The sequence below is a fragment of the Aspergillus mulundensis genome (assembly GCF_003369625.1).
Source record: "Aspergillus mulundensis strain DSM 5745 chromosome Unknown scaffold_16, whole genome shotgun sequence".
In the NCBI taxonomy this organism is placed as follows: Eukaryota; Fungi; Ascomycota; class Eurotiomycetes; order Eurotiales; family Aspergillaceae; genus Aspergillus; species Aspergillus mulundensis.
Genome location: NW_020797904.1, coordinates 272,798 through 292,911, shown reverse-complemented (window position 1 = coordinate 292,911; position 20,114 = coordinate 272,798). Strand labels below are relative to the sequence as shown.

General features: G+C 53.6%; 7 protein-coding genes across 7 annotated transcripts; 4 read left to right on the top strand and 3 right to left on the bottom strand.

The window, feature by feature from the left end:
* Window positions 1-1,372: 1,372 nt before the first annotated feature.
* DSM5745_10679 (fungal specific transcription factor domain-containing protein) lies at window positions 1,373-3,216 on the top strand (the record flags this gene model as incomplete). Its single annotated transcript, XM_026752695.1, has 3 exons — window positions 1,373-1,554; window positions 2,020-2,196; window positions 2,241-3,216. 3 exons carry the CDS (start codon window positions 1,373-1,375, stop codon window positions 3,214-3,216), a joined length of 1,335 nt encoding a protein of 444 aa, XP_026598713.1.
* A 728-nt stretch (window positions 3,217-3,944) lies between these two features.
* On the top strand, window positions 3,945-6,454 carry DSM5745_10678 (uncharacterized protein; the record flags this gene model as incomplete). The annotated part of the gene is made up of 3 exons (XM_026752694.1): window positions 3,945-4,463; window positions 4,506-5,191; window positions 5,239-6,454. The coding sequence occupies 3 exons, from the start codon at window positions 3,945-3,947 to the stop codon at window positions 6,452-6,454; spliced, it is 2,421 nt and encodes an 806-aa protein (XP_026598712.1).
* Window positions 6,455-8,253: 1,799 nt separating this feature from the next.
* On the top strand, window positions 8,254-11,432 carry DSM5745_10677 (exoribonuclease II; the record flags this gene model as incomplete). Its single annotated transcript, XM_026752693.1, has 3 exons — window positions 8,254-8,421; window positions 8,469-8,812; window positions 8,858-11,432. The coding sequence occupies 3 exons, from the start codon at window positions 8,254-8,256 to the stop codon at window positions 11,430-11,432; spliced, it is 3,087 nt and encodes a 1,028-aa protein (XP_026598711.1).
* Window positions 11,433-11,839: 407 nt separating this feature from the next.
* On the top strand, window positions 11,840-13,028 carry DSM5745_10676 (uncharacterized protein; the record flags this gene model as incomplete). The annotated part of the gene is made up of 3 exons (XM_026752692.1): window positions 11,840-12,304; window positions 12,362-12,550; window positions 12,624-13,028. 3 exons carry the CDS (start codon window positions 11,840-11,842, stop codon window positions 13,026-13,028), a joined length of 1,059 nt encoding a protein of 352 aa, XP_026598710.1.
* A 698-nt stretch (window positions 13,029-13,726) lies between these two features.
* On the bottom strand, window positions 13,727-15,247 carry DSM5745_10675 (uncharacterized protein; the record flags this gene model as incomplete). The annotated part of the gene is made up of 1 exon (XM_026752691.1): window positions 13,727-15,247. The coding sequence occupies one exon, from the start codon at window positions 15,245-15,247 to the stop codon at window positions 13,727-13,729; it is 1,521 nt and encodes a 506-aa protein (XP_026598709.1).
* Window positions 15,248-17,067: 1,820 nt separating this feature from the next.
* DSM5745_10674 (alpha/beta hydrolase) lies at window positions 17,068-18,438 on the bottom strand (the record flags this gene model as incomplete). The annotated part of the gene is made up of 1 exon (XM_026752690.1): window positions 17,068-18,438. The coding sequence occupies one exon, from the start codon at window positions 18,436-18,438 to the stop codon at window positions 17,068-17,070; it is 1,371 nt and encodes a 456-aa protein (XP_026598708.1).
* Window positions 18,439-19,077: 639 nt separating this feature from the next.
* Window positions 19,078-19,884, bottom strand: DSM5745_10673 (uncharacterized protein; the record flags this gene model as incomplete). Its single annotated transcript, XM_026752689.1, has 1 exon — window positions 19,078-19,884. One exon carries the CDS (start codon window positions 19,882-19,884, stop codon window positions 19,078-19,080), a length of 807 nt encoding a protein of 268 aa, XP_026598707.1.
* Between the last annotated feature and the right edge of the window lie 230 nt (window positions 19,885-20,114).

Genomic DNA, 20,114 nt, shown 5'->3' with positions numbered 1-20,114 from the left:
CGCAGTGTCAGACCCCCAGTGCTATCCTCACATAACGGAGTCCCGTTTTGCGTATATCAGACACTGGTCTCGTTGATGGCGTTATCGGAAGTACTTAACGGAACTCAACCAGACTTCCGATGTGTATCTCGTAATCCTATATCCGGTACTCAAGTTCTGGGATCTTCCGCTCGTTATATCTTCCGAAGGCTGAAAATAAGCACATATCGGAATCGACAGTATAAACCGAAGCGAAACAATTGGAATTATCTGCCACTCTCGGGAAACGAGGGTCGATTCAAGTCTAGTGGTCAAGAAAAGCATCCAACACTGGATAAGAGCAACCGTCTTCCTTGATGGAATACATTTCCTACCACCCCAGGGCAGGATTTTCCCAAGCCATATCGATGGACAAGATTTTAAACATAGTCGGCTCCAGAAATATTTGCCACGTTCGCGATTCTCTTCCGTGCTACGCCAATGAAGCATCATGTCCAACTCCCAGCAGGAGCCGCATGGATCCGAGGTGATTACATAGGTCGCGAGTTAATCATGCCAAAATCCTGAAGACCAACGGCCTCCCCGGAGAGTTTGGACTTGGAACCCCAGATGTCAAGGGCCGAAGAAGGCCTCGACCCCGTCCGTACCACCATCACGTGTAAATCCCGAGGGGGATGTCCAGGCGGAACCCTGACCCTCTACATATTCTTTTGCTAAGACCCACGGTCTCTTCGGACTTGTTGACAAGGAGACCGCTGTCAAAGCCGCCCATTGGCAGACATGCCTGGTTTACGTCGGTGCAGTTGCCGGGTGTTGGTCCACACATCCATACTAACGGCCTTATACGTCATGAGAGCGATTGCGAATCGACATCGCTTCTAAGATATAAAGAAGAAGGATGGGTACGAGAACATGAAGCGGAAAATGCTGGCCCGGCCTGGCATCATGGTTACTTGAGTCAGATTCGCCACCTTTGAACGAATATGACTGAGTCTCCAACGCAGCATCGTCATCTTGCACCTGGTCCTTCGCCACAATGTGAGATATCACCGGATGAATCTCCGACAGAGGAGCGCCGAGGCTCCACCGATTCCAGCAAGAAGCAGCAGAGGGCTTCTATGGCATGCATAGCTTGTAAGAAGTCCAAGCGAAAGGCAAGTATCTCGCCCAGGGCTCCGAAACCACCTAACACACCTAGTGCACTGGCAGGCAGCCTTGCGACACCTGTCGCACCTTGAACCGGGAATGCATATTCGATGAGACGCTGGACCAGCGCCGTCGGGTGGCGGCTAAGCGCACGGCTGAAGAACTGGATTATTATCGCGGCTTGTTCAACGATCTTCTCAGGGTACTGCGGGCAGAAGACCGGGCCTCTGCCACTGAACTTTTCGAAATGATCCGACGAGACGCCACCAACGAAGAGCTACGCCATCATATCGGGAACTATCTCAAGATGACTGAGGGAGACAAGGACGAGATGGAAGGAGTGGTCGGTAACCTCGAGGATATACAGCACATGATCAATGAGGATACCATGCAGTCATGGCGGCCTCAGGTCATGGACATCCAATACCTGTGTGTTGACGCGCCGTACCGAGTACCTGCGAGACCATGGACGAATGTCACGACCGATTCGGAACTCGTCTCCCATCTGGTCTCGTTGTACTTCACATGGGACTATCCGTTTCATACTTTCTTGGACCGCGACGTGTTTCTAAAGCACATGATGAGGGCGGACATGAACTCGGAGTTCTGCAGCCCCTTTTTGGTGAATGCGCTGCTCGCGAATGCATGTGTAAGCCGCACTTTGCGTTAGGCGGACGGATGTTAACACGGTTAGCATTTTTCAGACTATTTGGAGGCCTATGCCAGTCCCGGGGATATCGTGACCAAGGGTGGGGATTTTCTGAACGAGGCCGAACGGCTGAGACTAATGGAGTCTGATAAATTGTCGCTGACTTACCTGCAAGGAATACTTCTGTTGCATGAGAGGTTGTCATCTGCTGCCTCTTCATCCGTGCTGTCCTGACTTTCGGCTAGGTATTCTCTCTGTGGGAAGAACGACTGCGGTTATAAAATGCTGCACTTGGCTACCTGGACTGGGGAAGCTCTCGGTCTCGTCGGTGAAAGGAAGCCGATTCTGTCGAGCAGGGATTTCCCAGAGGATATGGACGCGTCTCTCAGACGCACTGCCTGGGGCTTGTTTCAGATTGATACGTGTGTCTACCACCTGCTCTTTTCTGTACAGTACTAATGTGTAGGGTCGTCCACACCGGCTTCTTACGTGCGAGTCTAATAACCCAGGTTAACCTCGATCGACCTGACAGACATGATCACAAGACTTGTTGGTTACCCTATCCCATCAACGGAGGCGCGAAGGAATCATTCCTTAGTGAGTACTTCGACATATCTTGCAATCTAAGTGAGATTGCGCGGGACATGTCCCAGAGTCTTTTTGCGAGCGACAGAAGAGAGCTAGCTGCATTGGAACAGATCAAGATTAAAGAGGTCTTGTTTCGAAGGCTGCGTGACTGGACGGAGGGACTACCTGCCCACTTCAAGAGAGACGACGATGTGGCGCCGTACGTCCTCGTGATGAAAATGCGATACCACACTCTCGTCATCATCCTTCTACTCTTCCGCGCCGAAGACGAAATCCTGGGCCCCGCCGTGGAGGGCCTCAAAACCCCAGAAAGCCTGACGAGTCCCAGCCCACTGCTCGACTGCAACAAGCGCGACACAACCGAGTCGGCTGCCAGGGCCATTGCGACCCTAGTTCATATCCAGCGCGGAAATTTCGGCTTTGCTCACGCCCACCATTTCTCCATCTACGCCATTAACCTGGCCCTCTTCGTGCTGGTCGAGAGACAGAGCAGATTCGACATTCTAGACGACGTTTTCCTCTTCCTTGCAACGGCGTTCGCGAACATAGCCAGCCGGTCCCAGCTAGGGCGGAATCTATTTCATCTCTTCAGGCTGAATGTCCGCGCCAAGTGCCAGGGTAGTCGAATCCGCTACTCCCCTGTGGTAAATGTCGAGATGAAAACGCTTTTTGACGAGGAATGCACAGCACGATCGACTTGCGACGAGTATGCGAATGGTCTGGAGAAGTTAGACACGGACGAGCGATATCGTGTGCTCGGGCAGCACCGTCTGTCTGACATGCTTGATCGCTATGAGACTCTGAGTTCCGGTAAGGATGACATAGTGCGAGGGAGGTGTTACGATTTGTCCTAAATAGACTTGGTGCAGGGCGATTGCGTCGAAAAATGTGATCTCTCAGGCGTGCGGTTCTTTGCGTCCCCGGTTGCAGGGCGACGATCTCTACTCCGTAGGATTTGCCACGATCTGCTGCAACCTTCGCGATCCAGCTCCGAGTAACAAATAACAATTTTCCAAAACGAGGTTGGTTGCATGAGTCGTCATGGGATACCTAGTCGCCAGACGCAGGGGTAGAGTCTCTCGCGGCACAGGGTACCATTTCTAGATGGCACTTTGTAGGCTTTTGGCCCAGCTCCTGCGAGGTTTCTCCGACAAGGCAGGGTTCTTTTTAATTCCTTTACCGGTCATTCCAGGCGAGGTTCCTGGTTCAAGGTAGGATCAAGTGAGGTTTTCCTACGCCTCTGACGTCCGCCTGTCCTTATAGTTGGCTGTGTAAGCCTATGGTCTCTAACGCGGATACAAAAATAGGTGCGCCGGGATAAAGATCCAAACTTATGCAGACTTTCTCTTTCAATTCGACCCTGTCAGAATAGAGCAGCTCGAGGGACCCATCGTCACCGCGACGATTGATTTTCATGTGGGTGGTTCATGACATCATCCGAACTGTATGTAGCCCGCCCCAAATCTTCCCTGTCTGCTCTCTGTCCCAAATCTCGATCTGGCTGACTTCATCTACGGAAACGACCCAGACTACAACCTCAAGGCTTTCGCTGCCGCTATCATAATCCCCATGGGCGACAGTAATGGACGATTCCTACCGCTCCGACCGTTCTTCCTTTAGCTCTGCGGTCAACCAGAATGCCAGCAACAACAGTCCGAACTCCGAATGGATGTGGAGGGCCGGAGTGAACGCTGCAACTGCACCCCCGAATCAAGCCCTCCCTGGCTACCAGCCCTACCTGTACGGGCAATATCCCGACCTCAATGCTTCGCTTCCTCCACCGCAGCCGGACGGCATGCCCGCGCCGAAAATCGCCATTCCACGAGCCACCGCAGTGAGGACGACCTCCCGGCGACGTCGGTCAGCACGAGCTTGCGAGCCATGTAGGCAGCGGAAGGTGAAATGCGACGCCGGGCGGCCGGCGTGTCGGAAGTGCCGTGAGAACGGACTGGACTGTGCGTACATCGATATCAAGCGAATTCGGGACCAGAAGCAGCTGGGGGTATTGTCAAAGAAGGTTGAGCGATACGAGAAACTTTTGAAACAATTGGAGGCGGAACTGGACCCGCATTTTGCAAAGCGGATCAGGAAGGCTTTATCGGTGCGTACCTCGAATGTCTCCTCGGCATAGCTAACAGTTTAGGTTGTCGAACAGCCGCCGTCCGATGATGGGGAAGAAGCCGATGATAGCGACGCCGACTCGAACACATCGCAAGGATCACTGGATGAGATCGACCTGGTCAAGGAGGACCTGAATCGCAGCGACAAGACGGTGGCAGTTGGGTTTTTTGGGAAGAACTCCGAGGTCGCGTGGATGCAGAAGCTCGAGGACGTATCGGGCCACGGAGCGCACCCCGAGCCGGACGGGGATAATGCTACTAGCAGAGATATCCCGATCAATTCGATGAGTTACCATTTGGACGACCTTGCCATTCCGTTTACCGACTCGGTTGATCAGTACGCCGTCCCAGAGAAAGAGCTAGCGGACCTGTATTTCAACGCATACATGGAGTCGGTGCATCCGTCGTTTACGGTGGTCCGGAAGCACACGTTTACTTCGCAGTACGAACAGTTCTACAAGAAGAGGCAGTTCCCACCGCGCAAGTGGCTGGCTGTTCTGAACATGATCTTCGCGCTGGGCTGTCGGTACTGTAAGCTGACGGGCCAGGTCATGGCGGGCGAGAGGGATACGGATGACATGGTGTTTTTGAACCGGGCAAGAAAGTTGTGTCTGAGTGGGAATGTGCTGTTTCAGCATGACGATCTCCAGCAGATCCAGGTGATGTTGCTGGTTTCGGTTTATCTTATTGCGTTGGGCCAGGTCAACGGGTATGTCATCATCAGCTACCATAGCTTTGTATATACTGACCGCATAGTGCATCGAAATTCTCAAGCATGGCCCTCCGCTCCGCCATCTCCCTGGGCATCAACCTCCGGTTTAAAGACGAGAAGACCCCGGCGTCGTCAAAAGAAGCTCGCACCCGCCTATGGTGGTCCATTTTCCTCCTCGAACACTTCGTAACTTCTATTACCGGCCGTATTTCCGGGTGCAGCGAAGGACTCAGCGCCGCCCTCCTCCCAGTCCCATTCAATGAAGAAGACGCAGACCATAAGCCAGGTCTTAGCGAAATATTCCGCGATAGCAACCAGCGATGCATCCGGCTACAGCTGACGCTCTTCCAAAACCAGGACCAAGCCGAGTCTGCCTCAGCCTGGCTATCAAAGTGCGAGCCATCCCCTGCGCTGTTATTCCACATGATCATCGACCTCAACATCATCGCGCAAGCCGTCATCAACAGCGTCTACAGCATCCGAGGGCTTCGACAGTCTCCAAGCCAGCTCGAACAGCGCCTGGATAAACATTCCCGAAGCATGGACATCTGGCTCCACAAAGTCCCGATTCCTTATCGCTTCAGCGTCTCCGTGGACGACGATACCTTCAAGCTCCCCAAAGGAGCTACCGGAAACGAAACAGATTACACCCGCGAGCGCATAATCCTAGCCATCTACTACTACTCCGCCCGTATCACCCTGTGTCGCCCCTGCCTCTCCCACAGCCCAAGCTCCCTGCAGAGAGCCGCGGAGCCGCATTCCCGCGGCGGTTTCCGCGCCCTCATGACGCTCAAGTGCCTCCGCGCTTCAACATCCCTCCTCTCCATTCTCCCCGAAATACCCGACACCGCCTGGCTCACCACCGTAACACCCTGGTGGGCAATCCTGCATTTCCTAATGCAGGCCACAACGGCCCTCCTAATCGGCCTCTCGACGCGTCCAGTCGAAGACGCAGTGACAGCAGACACGGGCGCAAACTCCAACATTCCCGAACTCGACCTGGATGCCATGGTCGGCGAGACGAATAAGGCTCTGCGCTGGCTGCACCATCTTGGCTTCAGCTCTGTGGCTGCAGCACGGGCGTTCAAGCTCTGCGAGAGCTTTGTGCGGCGCATTGGACCGAGGCTGGGACTTGACTTGGAGAATTTACCGTCTAGCGAGGATTTTGTGAGTGGAGGTGGAGATGTCGGTATGCTTGGGACCGAGGATCTGGGTGACGATGATCTGCTAGTTGGGTTGGCGATGGTTGATGACGGCTGATTGATTAATTCGATCACACTTCCCTTTTACGCACTGCATGAGTTTACCTTCTAATTTGGCTGTCCCTTTTTAATTGGTGGGTTGGTGAAAACAGAGGAGAGAGAGCGATTGGGTTTATTAGGTATGATAGGTACGGGATTCGTAGATTTTGATGCACCGCTGCACTGCATCTATATATCTTTATTTTGGGTGGAGATTTCTCGGGATGATGTGACTGTGATATATAGGAATGAACTTGATGGTAATCAGATCTTATCATACGTACGATTATAGCAAAAAGGAGCAGGGACACTCCAAGTGAGATTCGAACTCAAACAGTCGAGGATCTGGTGAACGCCAATGATGCATGCAAGCAAAAACACGGTGACGGTAGCCCAATGGGAACAGGATCGTCATGTTCTTACCCTTGGACTACCGCCGACTTTGTGTATCAACTTTAGCAGTTTTTGAGATGATCAAGTATTGTTTTAGATGAGTTATGGTCACCGACCCAACGGAACCGCGTCGTCTTCATGCAAGTATGACTATGGCCAGATCTCGGAGCAAAACCAAGATCCGATTTCCGACTAGGCCCAGAAAGCCATGCCTCATGGGGCAGCTTGGCAGGTCATCGCCTTGCTTGTGGAAGACGATTGCGTGATCATCTCGATCTCTAGGCAACATCTTTCGATAGGCAATAAATTGACCGGTTCGGGGATCTAGACTGCGGACGTCAAAATATGCTTTCGTGGTGACCTTCAAGGTTCTAGGGTCCGGGTCCAGACTTCCGGGGGGTGGATGTGGGGTATGGGGTAGGGTAGGTTGAACAGGTTCATGGTTAGTTTCAACCTTGCTGGAACCCAATCCGACTGACTTCATCTCCATCTCGGTCACTGTGTATCCGGCCGGACGGCAGTTGTCGGCCTGCTTAAAGAGTGGTAGGTAAGTGAAAGGTTGACCTCAGCGCTGTTATAGCCAGCGCGAGTACCTGCATGCACGCTAGCGGAGCGAAGTGTATTGGATGCTGATAGGATCTGACCGGAAAGCAACAATCCGACAGCTGGGTTAGGTAGGTAATCAGTAAGATCTTGATCTTCACACTGATCAGTTCACCAGCACCGAGCAAGGGACCCAGGCCTACCATAACTCCGGTCTGGCAGTGCCAGCCGACAGGTTCTGTGTACGGCTGGTTGGGATATCACGCCGAATTGATTGCTGCCTGTTCCTTTCCTCAACTTTGCCATGTACTTATGCGTATTTCCAACACCGAAACGTCCAGTGCCGCGTTGGTTGATTGTATTCGGCCGAGAGGCTCTATCGTGCTCGCACGGACGAAGAATGAGGCTATACAATATTGAAGGCAATGCCGAGCCATTGAGCGCCTCTGCGTTTATTAGTTCACGGCTCAGAGTGGCATGTCGGGGACATGTCCGGAAAGATATTTGAGATACGAATCGCGGTCTCTCAATTAGCGTAGGATAATCAAACCGACGCCATGGAAGTGGCAACTCGAGATAACAGGACAAATTGAGGCGTTGCGCGTGTACTCCGAGGAGCATTAAGAGCAAGGGCAATCAGCGGCAGTTCAGTGCCGGTGAAACTACAGCCTCAGGATCTGATATCCGATGTCCTGAGGGCGAAAGCAAGGAAGGCAGTTGATCTCCTCCGTATCCAGCACGTGACCGAGCTTCCGACCGCTCCAGCGGTGAGGCGTACTGCCGGCAGTTTTATCTTTTTTGATCGCAGGACGATTTGCCTCCGAGGTTCTTCATCCCATTCCTTCATTAGATTGTTGCTGATCCTATGATGGATGCTGAATCATGCCGCTGATTTTGTCCAGAGCCCGGGTTTCCGGCAGGACAACTGGTCCGGGCTTTGTCAGGCTCGGCCGTTGCACCTCCGCCGCCGCCCGTTCACGTCCAGCAGCGCTGAGCAGGGTGGCCGCGAGCCCAGTGGTAAACCGGCGGTACAACAGCAACAAGGCTGAGGTTTGTGATTCCCCGGCTATCATTGCACGTCGCCCTAACCTGAAAAGGATGATTCACAGGAGACATTCTACGACGTCTCGTTGGGACAGGCGCAGTCTATTGAGGATATCCGACTCCAGGCCGAATTCGAAAAGAACAAAGATATTCGAGAGTATTTGCGAAAATGGCGGGCGCTCAGACCGGACACTTTGGACCCAGTCCGCGATATCGGCATCTCGGATCCTTCAGAACCGTGGGTTGGGAACATGGTCAACTTTAGTTCCGGCGAGGACACGCTTGACGATAAGCTGCGAATGGCGGACGAGGACATGTCCGACTTTGTCGACTTTGGCGATGAGGGAGAGGGAGCATACGACTATTTGCAGCCTGGCGACTTGGTGGTTTTCAGACTGTAGGTGTTTCTACCAGAGTTGCTGAAAAATGCTAACCCTAGCAGCAACCAAATCATGAGACACGCCATCTATGTCCGAACGATCAACAAACAACACCAATTCTACACACACCGAGGGAAATGGCAGATCGCGGAGCCGAAAGATGTTGACTTCGTGGTGAGGGGATTCACAAGCCCCAAGTCGGTCTCCCGCCTCCACCCATATTTTCCAGATACTACGGCCGTGCTTTGTGGCGACATGCAATCTACGATAGAGGGCGGAGTACCGCGCGAGGCGGGTGCACACCTTCTCGACAAGATCAACGACTTTGAGGTGCAAGCCCAAGCGATTTATCGGGCCAATTCCGCTCGATTCGATAACATCTACAACATCGTCGCCCACAAGGAGAAGCAGTTACAGATGACACTGGACGAGTTAGTCTGCGCCGCGCTGGAGATCGCGCCCGAGCAAATCAATGATGTGATCCGATTTGTCGTCCACCGGGCATGTCGCCAATATCCACTTTTGATAGACAGTGACCGGAGCTCTCTGTTTAACCACCAATACATGGTCTTCCCTACTCCGATTTCCGGGATGCTTGAGAAGGTTATGAATTGGTTTCATCAATACCAGGCATATCTCGTTCGGTCTGCTTCTCTAAAGACTGCGCCGCCGAAGGACCATCCGATGGTGGCATTTATTCAAAAGGCACAGGGGTTAATCCGACGGAGTCGGGCAATTCGCTCACCGACAGTGATGGCCAGCGTAGGTCCATCGTCACAACGCTTCGCTCCTGGGCAGGACGGAAACCCGCACGTGGTGCGACGGGTGCCAACCAACACCTTCACGGCAGACGACAAGCTCATTATTCAGTTTCTCCAGCTTTGGTGCATCCCGCCGAGGAGGATGAAGTCGTCGGCTCTGCAGTCGGTTGGATCGCATATCATGCGCGCTACGGGAATGTATAGCGCCTTGGATTTGAATTCTGGCTCGGCCCCTTTGTTCTTGCAGGAAATTGGGGTGTTTGCGCCATGGGAGAATACGCGCCTCCTGGATGCAGACCTGGTGCTCTCCACGCCACCACCTACCGTGAGCGAACCCAATCAAAACAAAAGTCTAACTGATGTAATGGCTACCTTGCGAAAGGACTGGGGTGAGCTGCCCGTGTATTGTGTCGACGCTGTTGACGCGGAGGAGATTGACGACGGCATCTCACTTGAGCGTATCCAAGGGTCGGAGGACACTTTTTGGATCCGCGTTCATATTGCCAACCCCTCTGCATTTTTAGATCATGACCATCCAAATGTTCAATATGCATCGTCGCGGCTGCAAACAATTTACGTCCCTGACAGGACCTATCCCATATTTCCCAAAGACCTGACACAGCAGAACTTCAGTCTCGCCCCCGGCCGACCTTGCTTGACATTCAGTGCCAAGATGAACCTCCAAGGCGAGGTTCTAGAGACAGATGTGTGCAACGGCACTGTACAAAACGTCAAATACATCACACACGACAAGCTGCGCAGTGTCTTTGGAGTCGAGGCCGATAAATCCATGGAGCCGTTGGTCGTCGGAGGAAACATGCCCGAACGGTCTCGCCCGGAGATACAAGACACAGTATCACCAGAAGACGAGAGCACATTCCACACTTTGCGCCAGCTAATGCTCGGGTTCCGCGAGTACCGTCGCCAAAACGGGGCTATGGAATGGCCTCATCAAGTAAATCTCAGTGTCTCGATGAGTGCCGGAAACGAACCGCTCCCGACTCCCTCGACGGAAGTCCACCAGCCCGGCTACTACATAGGCGACCCGATCATCCAACTCCGGCCGCAGAAACGAGACGCGCACGAAGTGTTGGATGTGTCCAAACACGACCTCGTCTCCCTCCTCATGAACCTCGCCTGCTGGGTCTCGGCCAAATGGTGCGCCGAGCGCAACATCCCCGCCGTCTACGACGGCACAAACTACCACCCCGAACTCCCCCGCCTGACAAACGAAAACATGTCCGAGTATGGCGGGCAAGGGTTCTACCAGCTCTCCGCTCCCCGCGGCGTCTCCTCCCCGCGCCCAATGAAGCACGTCCCCCTGGGCCTAGACGCCTACATCAAGTCCACCAGTCCCCTCCGCCGCTTCACCGACATGCTAGCCCACTACCAAATCGAAGCCGCGCTGCGCTTCGAACACGAAAAAGGGGATCGCTTCGACGCGTCGAACCCTTCTCACGCTAATCTCCTCCCCTTCACCCACACCGCCGTCGAAGAGTACATCTCGCAGACGCGCTGGAAGCACAACCGCATCCGCGCGATCGACCACATGTCCAAGCAGTTCTGGGCGTGCATGCTGTTCTTCCGCGCGTTCTACTTTGCTGAATGTGCGCTCCCCGAGACGTTCGAGTGTATCGTGCACCGGCCGTTCAGCGCGACGCCGCTTGCGGGGACGCAGTATGACAACGGGTTCCTGGGCGCGATCGCTAGTCTCGGTGTGCGGTGTACTATTGATGTTCCGCCGGAGCTGGGCGATGTTGATATCCTGTCTGTTGTTGAGGCGAAGATCACCGGCGTGAATTTGGCGAGGTGTCTTGTCAATTTGGAGGCGACGAAGCTGGTTAGGCCGTTTAAGCGGGTTGGGGAGTGGGCGTAGCTGGGCTATCCACGTTCTGGCTTGATCCACTGAAGCCGGGGGCAGCGGCTGGATCATTGTAATATACCTGGCTCAATGTATATTAGACCATCCACTCTAAATAGAGAAGACTTGAAGACTTGTACATGACCAAGGCTAGTGAGCCTATCTCCACTGGCATAAGTATCGACTAGGTCCGGCAACGGAAACCCAATGTCCGAGAGCTACTCTCGGAGTTCACATAAGTAGCTTTTCCGAGACCTCATTTACCTCCGAGACGATGAGTCGAGATGAATAATTCAGAGACACCCGTTAACTAAGCACTCCAACCCTCCACTCGAACCCATTTGTCATCGCATCTCAAGTATATAAACCCATTGAACTTGACTACAATCTCAACATCACCTTCACCCCCAATCAAAACCAGCATGTCTCAGACTCACAACATCCTCTTAACCGGCACCTCAGGCTACCTAGGCGGAACCCTCCTGACACACCTCCACGACCAACCCAAGTCCACCCTCCCATACAACACCCTCTACGCCCTCGTCCGCACCGAGTCCCAAGCGCTCTCCGTGCGTGAATACGGCGCGACGCCTCTGACCATCGACCTGAACAATCCCACGTCAATCACAACGAGCATCGTGGAGCACGAAATCAGCATCATCTTCTTCCTCATCGACGCCTTCCTGCCCCACACGCAGAAAACCATGATATCCGCCCTGGAAACAGTCAGGAGGAAGACAGGGAGAAACGTGCACTTCCTGCATACGACGGGCGCGAAGGCGTTTAGCTCGCATGTGGGTATCGCTCAAGAGCTGAGCGATACGGATGAGCTGTATGAGATCCAGCGGAGCACCAATGCGCCGCGGGAGTATAGCTGGTTTAGCCAGGTTTGTCTGCTCTGCTCTGCTCCTGGTTCAGGATGGTGCTAATGGGCTAATGGACAGATCGCGCGCACGAACGCGGATATCATTGATGCTGCGGAGGAACACGGTGTGCTCAGCTACATCTTCGCGCCGTGTATTGTCTACGGTGAGGGGACGGGGTACGGCAATAAGATCTCGATCCAGGATGTGGCGGTCGTGAAGGCTGCGAGGGCCGCGGGGCGGGTGTATAAAGTTGACGCGGGCAAGCCGGTACGCAGTACATTTACTAGTACCCTTAGGTACTGGAATGGAGTGTGGAGTGGAGTGCTAATGAAGCGAATAGGTCTGGCCCGTCTCGCACATCCACGACACGACGACGCTGTACGCGCAGATCCTGCGGTCTATCCTGTGTGGTGTGGAAATACCACATGGCCGGGATGGCTTCTACCTTGCTTCTTCGGGGTGTGTAGCTTGGGATGATATTTATAGTGCCTTTGCGGGGGTGCTGTATAAGCGCGGTGTTATTGATGATGCTGTTGTTGAGATGGCGGATGGGGAGGCGTTGGGGAGGATGGGCGCTGGCCTGGATTTGAGGAATGGTGGTGTCGCTGTGCAGCTTGGTGGTAGCTGTCATTTTGCAGCTGTCAATGGAAGCAGGATTGGTTGGAGGCCTGAGTATCCGCCGGAGCATATTCTGGAGGCTGCAGATCAGGAGGTCGACTTGATTTTGGGGACGCTGGATGGTTGACTATGGCAGCGTAGGAAAATGGATAGACTATCGGTGTATGTCGCTTGAGCTTTCATAGCATTACAGCCAATCAATCTTGGGAAGCAGGCAGTGCTTCACTAGGTCTAGACTAGCGGACTTTCCGGCATTGAATAGGCTTTGTCTCCTACTACCTCTTTCCCGCCCATGTCTTTCGGGCTAATGAACTACAACTCCACCGTCTAACAATGATATGTGCTCTTACAGAAGACGTACAGTCGTCGATCTATGCAGGAATACGAGCGATCTACCAGAGTACGGTGGGGAATACCTCTCATTGCATCTACGTTGCCGACGAGTCTCTCACCTGTTGAACCGAGACAATCTGACCAACCTTGTCCTCTGCCATCGTCCTCGCCGTCATCGGGTACGTCCACTTGGAAATTCTCTCTACTCTCGCGAGAATTACGCTAACAAAGATCACCGTCTCCGCTTCGCCGTCCATGTTCCGTTCTTCCATTCGACCCTACCCTATTGACGTACAACAGACTACGACGTCCCCTGCCGTTCCACGCGCATGTCTGACCAACTGCGGGCATTCCTCGACGTCTTTGTGTTGCTGGTTCCTGCCCACAGGACGAGTGCATATTATGGTGAGGACAGAATGATCTATTATCAAAGATTATATACAAAGCAAAGAAACCTACTGAACATCTAGCAGAGAATCAAGCAGCATACAGTTACTCCTCCGGATTGGCCTCAGCCTCCCCCGATGCAGAAGATTCACTCCCACCTGGATTGGCCTCGGAGTCCTCGGAATCAGGCGTCAATCTGTCGGTCCACTCCATGTCATGCAACCAGGGGGTCCGTCCAAGATACCTGCTCTGATCCCTGGCCATCATCCTCACCCACCGTCGGACGGGCTTCGCATTCTCCTTCGCAAGCCACCAGATAACCAGCTCCCTCGCCGCAAACGCATCCTCCACACAATCATGTCCCTTCTTGCTCAGCTGCACGTATCTGCCTACCAGGTCCACCATCAGATGCTTCAGCTTCCACAAATACTGCAGCCGCGCTCCAAAATCGCGGCCATATTTGTTTTCGACGGCGCGTCGAATCAACAGCTGGGGGTCGACCACGCGCGTATGGCACAGCTTCAGCTGCTCGAAGTCGTTGTGCACCGCATAGCCAACAATGATGGTTTGGTCATCGATGTGCTCGAAGAGCGCGGCCTGTGCGGCGGCCACATTGGGGAGAACCAGGTCCAGTTTACGGTAGCGATCATACGTGGCTGGCGTCAGTCCGCTATACTCCGTGGCATAGTCGGCAATCGGCTCCGGGGTGTCGACAAGTACATCGTCCAGCACCTTCCCCGTCAACATATCGACCACAACAAGCTGCGCCAGCATACTCTGTTCTCTTGCATTCTTCACAAACTCGCAGTCCAGCGCAACAACCCGCTTCTTCGGCTTGTTGGGGTCTCTAGCCCCGGCCGGGGCACGCGCAAACCCAAACCGTCCGGGCATGGGGAACTTGGCCTCGGCAAGGTCCGCCTCAGAGTGCGACTGGTCCATCAACTGATGCAAAAGCTCGTCCTGCTGGTCCTCGCGGAGGAGCGTCCAGCCGCCGTTCCGCGCCGCAAACGGGTGGCCGAGCTGCAGGCCAATACTCTGCGCCTTCATGTATGCCTTCGCCGCGTGCTCCTTGAGCTCCTTGAGCTCGTCTTTTGTTATCTCCTCCGCGGTCTCAAGGGCCTGGACATGGGCCCCCTTTAGCGCCTGCCGAATTCCTGCGCGTTGCTGATCGAAGTCACACAACCCCAACGCTTTCACGGCATTATATGCGTTCTTCCGCGCCTCGCACGCAGCTTTGGTCGCCTTTTTGGCTTCCTTGACGATCGCAGCGCGAACAGCACCCGCCATCAGGGCCGAGGTCTTCGTCCCCTGCACTTTGTTATGCTTTTTGGCTTCGTCCCTGATTGCAGCGTTGACATGCGGGTCTGCGTCGCTCTCCGCGCCCCAGGCTGGGACGGCCAGGTTTGCTGTTAAATGTGGGTGCTTTTTTTTCCACTCGTCTTCGGTTTTCTTCTTCACCGCGTCTATCTTAGTCTTCGCCTTTCTGTGGCCGGCTCGGTTGGCTTGCTTTGGTGCCTTTCCTCTCGCACGCTTTGTGGGCCTGGTGTCGACATCGACGTCGGCCTCGTCTTTGGGACCCGTATCCCGGTAGGTCGGGTCGGCGGGGCGTGCGCGCTTGGGGGCCATGGTTTGTACGAATATATAGATGTGGATATAAAGTAGTATAGTATAAAGTGAAGGGCTGACTTGATAACAGCAATTCGTTCGAGACTTCAGTCACGGAAGAGCAAAGCCAAAGAACATCTACCTGCTTATATACACGGACAGAGCGCATTTCTGGGGGACGTCCCCAAGGCTGGGGAGTTCACCTGCCATGCTATTTGGCCGACGATCCAGCCCCAAGGAAAAAGAGCCTTTGTTTCCGTCCAGCAAGAGCAAGAATAGAAAATGGCCCATGGCATGCTAGAGGCGCTGAAAGGATACCACAGCCTCGGGCCCCCTTTGTGCAGATTCAGTGAATAGTCCGCGAAGTTAGGGCTGGCGTTCCATGAAAGAAAAGAAACTGATGGAGAGAAACCAGGACCGTACGTAGGCACTCCAACGGAAAGAGAAATAGCCTTAATCAACATTCCCTCCAACAACAACAATCCAATCTGTTATTGTGCAGTTTCTCTTCTCAATCACCCCGCCCGCCCACCGCTTTATTCCGTGAGATCTCCCCCTGTTTGTGTTTGTGGATTTATGGTCCCTACCTAGTCAGGGGTTTATCAAACCATCACCTCAGCATTGCATACTATCGATAGTAGGTCCTCTGCAGCCTTACCGCTGCCGCTACGCAATAAACGCCACCCTTAGCCTTGCTATTGTGGAGACTGCCATTGCCGTGCCATGTCAGCATGGGGATATTTCAGCCGTGACGAGGTCAATGGCGTGCTCGAACATGAGCCAGGACGCCCAGGACGCCGCGGCGCTGGTCTTTGTCCCCGTGCCGTACTTGTCAATCACCTGCAATATTGACTGGCGGTGCGGTGTTGGAACTTGGACTTGAACTCGAACTCGAGGATTGTTGGAACAAAGAGGATGTTGATAGTGATTGTGGATGGATGCCTCGAAGACCGGCCGGGTTGGTCTGTTTTGTACGCCACGGGATGGACACTCGATGGCGCAGGTTGTTTTATCCGTGGAACCTAGGCTGTCGACATGGTAGGGGGTTGGTGCGCACTGGGACTTTCTGCGTCCTATGTCTGAGAAGGATCTCGGGTATACGGTAGACGGAGCGAGTGGACGGGGCTCACTGGAAATCAAATGCATGCGGAGAATGGAATGGACTCTTTACTCTTTACCAGCTTACCCTGGCCTCGTCGCCAACGCGTAATTTAGGATCGGAGCCCGTTTTTATACAGAACTACCGTGGATAATCTTTGGCTTAGATATACTCTTTGATGGACAGTTTAGGGGTAGTTGGCGTGGATATGTAAGCACTCGCATGACTGCCCTGTATCTGGCGGTATGTCCCTCGCAACAAGAACACGCTGTACTATTCCCTTAGTGTTGTATATTTCACATACGCTGCCTTTTCATTTCCCAAGAAAGAATGGGAAAGAGACGAGCAGCATGTTTGCTATGTCTCTGCTCTTGGTGCTTCGACCAAGCGTTGCTTCGCCATGCTATTAAATCCCCCGCCGTGACTGTACGGAAAGCAGGGCGAGATTAACAGGTTGTTCTGAGATGGAAATGGATGTTGATTTAGGAACAGACTGTTGTGCAATAGATGGGGTTTCCTGGTGAGTATATAGGTAAGGCACTCTTTGGCATGTTGGTATAACTTTGCTACTCTGGGGCTGTAGTACTCTAGCTAGAGTAAAGTAAAGGCACCGGAGAGCAGGAGTACTGTAGATGCTGAAACAAGGCTCGTAGAATGGTATATGGGCGGTTCATTCCGTAGAGAGCGGGTCGATTCATTATGACTCTGCTGGGCAGCCGATACGTATGATACTTTCTATGATCTATGTTTTTATCCCATCCTCAGCACAACCCCTCATAAACCGTACCAGCTTCGCCCTCCCACCAGCCTTCAGCGGCGCCTCAATATGCATGGCGCCCTTGACATTCACCCTCTCGATATCCAGTCCGAGATTCTTGCCTTTTTCTTCCAGTTGGTCCGCCACCCAAAGCGGGATCACCTCGTCATTTTCAGCGGAGAGTAGGAGGATAGGCGGCACTCCGGCTTTTGAAGTGGATCCAGTTGCATTGCCAAATGGTGTCTTATATTGTTGAGCGAGCTGTTCCAAATTCCCGGCAACATCCCAGTTATTCCACGAGAACGGATGCAGATACCGATACGGCAGCCACTTTTGCGGATACAGCGCGATCAGCATGTCTTTAATGCTGGAGATGGGGGCTTCGAGGATTAACCCGGTTATATTCCCCCTGCTGACACCGCTCATTTTTGTCGCTGTCCTGGTGGACAGACGCTTCGCGAGCGCTGAGCTGGCAACCGCCGCGCCGAGACTATGGCCCCAAAGGATGAGGCGGAGGTCTTCGCTTCCACTCGCATATGTAGCGTACACCCAGTCAAGGAACGCCTGTGCGTCGGCTTCAATACCTCGCTGTGTTGCGCGGCCTGAGGACTTCCAGTACCCGCGGTACGAGAGGGCGGCGACGATATACTCGTATTCATGCTCAATATTCTCAGAATCAGTCATTGAAGAAGACGAAGATGAAGATGCAGATTCCTGTATCGCGTTCATAACCAACGAGAGTAGCGGAAGCCGTAACGGCGTTGAGCCACCGTTTCCCTGGAAGTAGCAGATCACCACCTTGACCTTCTTCTTCGTGGGCCCCGAGCCTCCGTCGCCGTTTTTAACGCTTCTTGCAGAGGAGGGCAACCGTCCCTTGCAAATAGCCAGCCTTGTCCCGTCCCCACTGCGAATAAAGCTCTCCGACCACCTCACGCCGCGGAATTCACGCTTGTAATCCTTTATCTTCTCGGAGCGCGAGAGCGGCGGGAGCCAAGATAAGTAAAGCAGTTTATCCTGCAGCATGATAATCCAGAAACATTTCCAGGTCCAGAGGGCTACGAGGAGCCCGATGAAGATGGCGGGGGGAATCAAAATTGTGGGGATAGAGGAGGTGAATAATGAGCGCTTCTGTACCGGTGTTCGGGTTGTTTGTCGATGCTGGATATTCCTGAATGTGATGACTGGGCTCTTCCATGAGGTTTGCAGGTGCGAGAGATTATGGGTCTTGCATTTGGTGCCGTTGTCGGACTCAGGACGGGTCGGACTGAGACTATACAGCGACCTGCTCGGTGGTCTTCCAGCAGCATTTTGCAATGGATAGCGCCAGATGCGCTGTGTAGTCCATCGTGCAGTCATGGATTGATGTGGGCGGAGATGGAGAGAAGTTGGAGCGGAGCGGAGCGGAGGACGAGATACTCCCACACATCGCAGTATGACTAAGCTATGCACATTCCACCGTGCATAGTGTAGCCCTAAAGACCCGCCACCTCTTACAAAATCTCTCGTCAATCAATGCTTCCTGATGAGTGAATATCGAGCAAACCATAAGCTGGTAGTTCTGGTATCTCCGTGCCTCTGTGTTTGCATGGCCGTCTCATCGCACTTGTACCAGCGGATGTCTCACCCGTCTATCAGGGCTATTACACACTCCAATAAAGTGAAATAGGAGCTATCGATGGATAAGGAGGATCAATGATTAATTGAGGGTTAATAAAATAGCACCGTTAGTGAGCTCTGCAACTGCTGGAGGAGTCTGCCGTCGTGTAGCGGCAAATATAGCCGTTGTGCCCGATGCGGAGATTCGGATGGGAGGGGAAGTAATTGATTGTGAGATTTACAAGGGAACAAGTTTTTATATTTACACCTATCAATGAAGTGCTAGCGCTTTTAACGAAATTTATTCTCAAGGTATCTGCCTATCCCAAGTCCACCACCAGCTTCATGGTCATCATCACCGTCATCAGTTCATTCTAACAACAATCACCGTCCCCTCCCTCAACAGTCATAAGACTCAACTCCTATAGATAGAACCGTTAGAATCACTTCTTGCATGCATAACGTATCATGGACAGATGTTTCCGGGTGGAAGAAGAAATCCAGAACATACATAAGCTGCAACGTCAAATCCCCCCTTATCTTCGCCTTCAGCTGCACCTCCAAGTCCAGATTCAGATCAAGCCTGAGCCTCAGTTGTTCATTACGACTTTTGGGCCGCTCCTGCACCTCCCTCCCACCGACACTCCTCCCTGTAACGTCCGTCACGTCCCCAGGAGCCCTGCCCACCGTCCCGACAGCCCTGCCCTGCCTCCGGATATTGCGCACCATCTCGCCGCCCGTGTCCCCGAAACCATGGATCCGCGTTATACGTTGCGATTGTCCACCAGGACCCTCGTCGCTTCGGTCGAGCACCATGCGCTGCCGGCTGTTCTGGGCTTGCCCGGGCTCTAGGGCTGGTGTTGGGCTGGTGCTGAGCGAGCTGGTATCTTCGGAGAGTGTGGGCTCGGAAGACGAAAAGGTATTATTGCCGTGCTCATGCTCGTCGTCTGCGTCGGTGACGGATGAGTGCTGCCGTTCTGGCTGCTGTACGGCCTGGCTGCTTTCGGTGGGCTGCCTTGCTGTGTCCGGTGGGAGATCACGTTCGCCTGTGGGTTGCTGCTGGCGGCGGCGGAGCTTGGGTGGCCGGCGACGCGGGGTGTCTGGGCTGGGGGATTTCGGGCTGGGTTGGGAGGAGTGCCGCTCGTCCTCGGGGGTGACGACGCGGGGATTGCTCTCTGTCGCGGTTTCAAGTTGTGGGTCACTCATGTGGATATGGAAGGATGTGTGTCATGACAAAAGAGAGGTAGAAAGGCTGGTGATGCCTATTGGAAGTCTCGGAAACAGCTGACCGCACGGGTAGGTCTAAATACTACCCAACGCAGCAGGCAAGGACAAAAAGGGCGACGGGGCTCCCACCCATAAAGCCTGACCGATGACAGCGTGGCTGGTCGAAAGTTCCAGATGGCCTATGACAAACCATTCCGCATCGGTCCCGT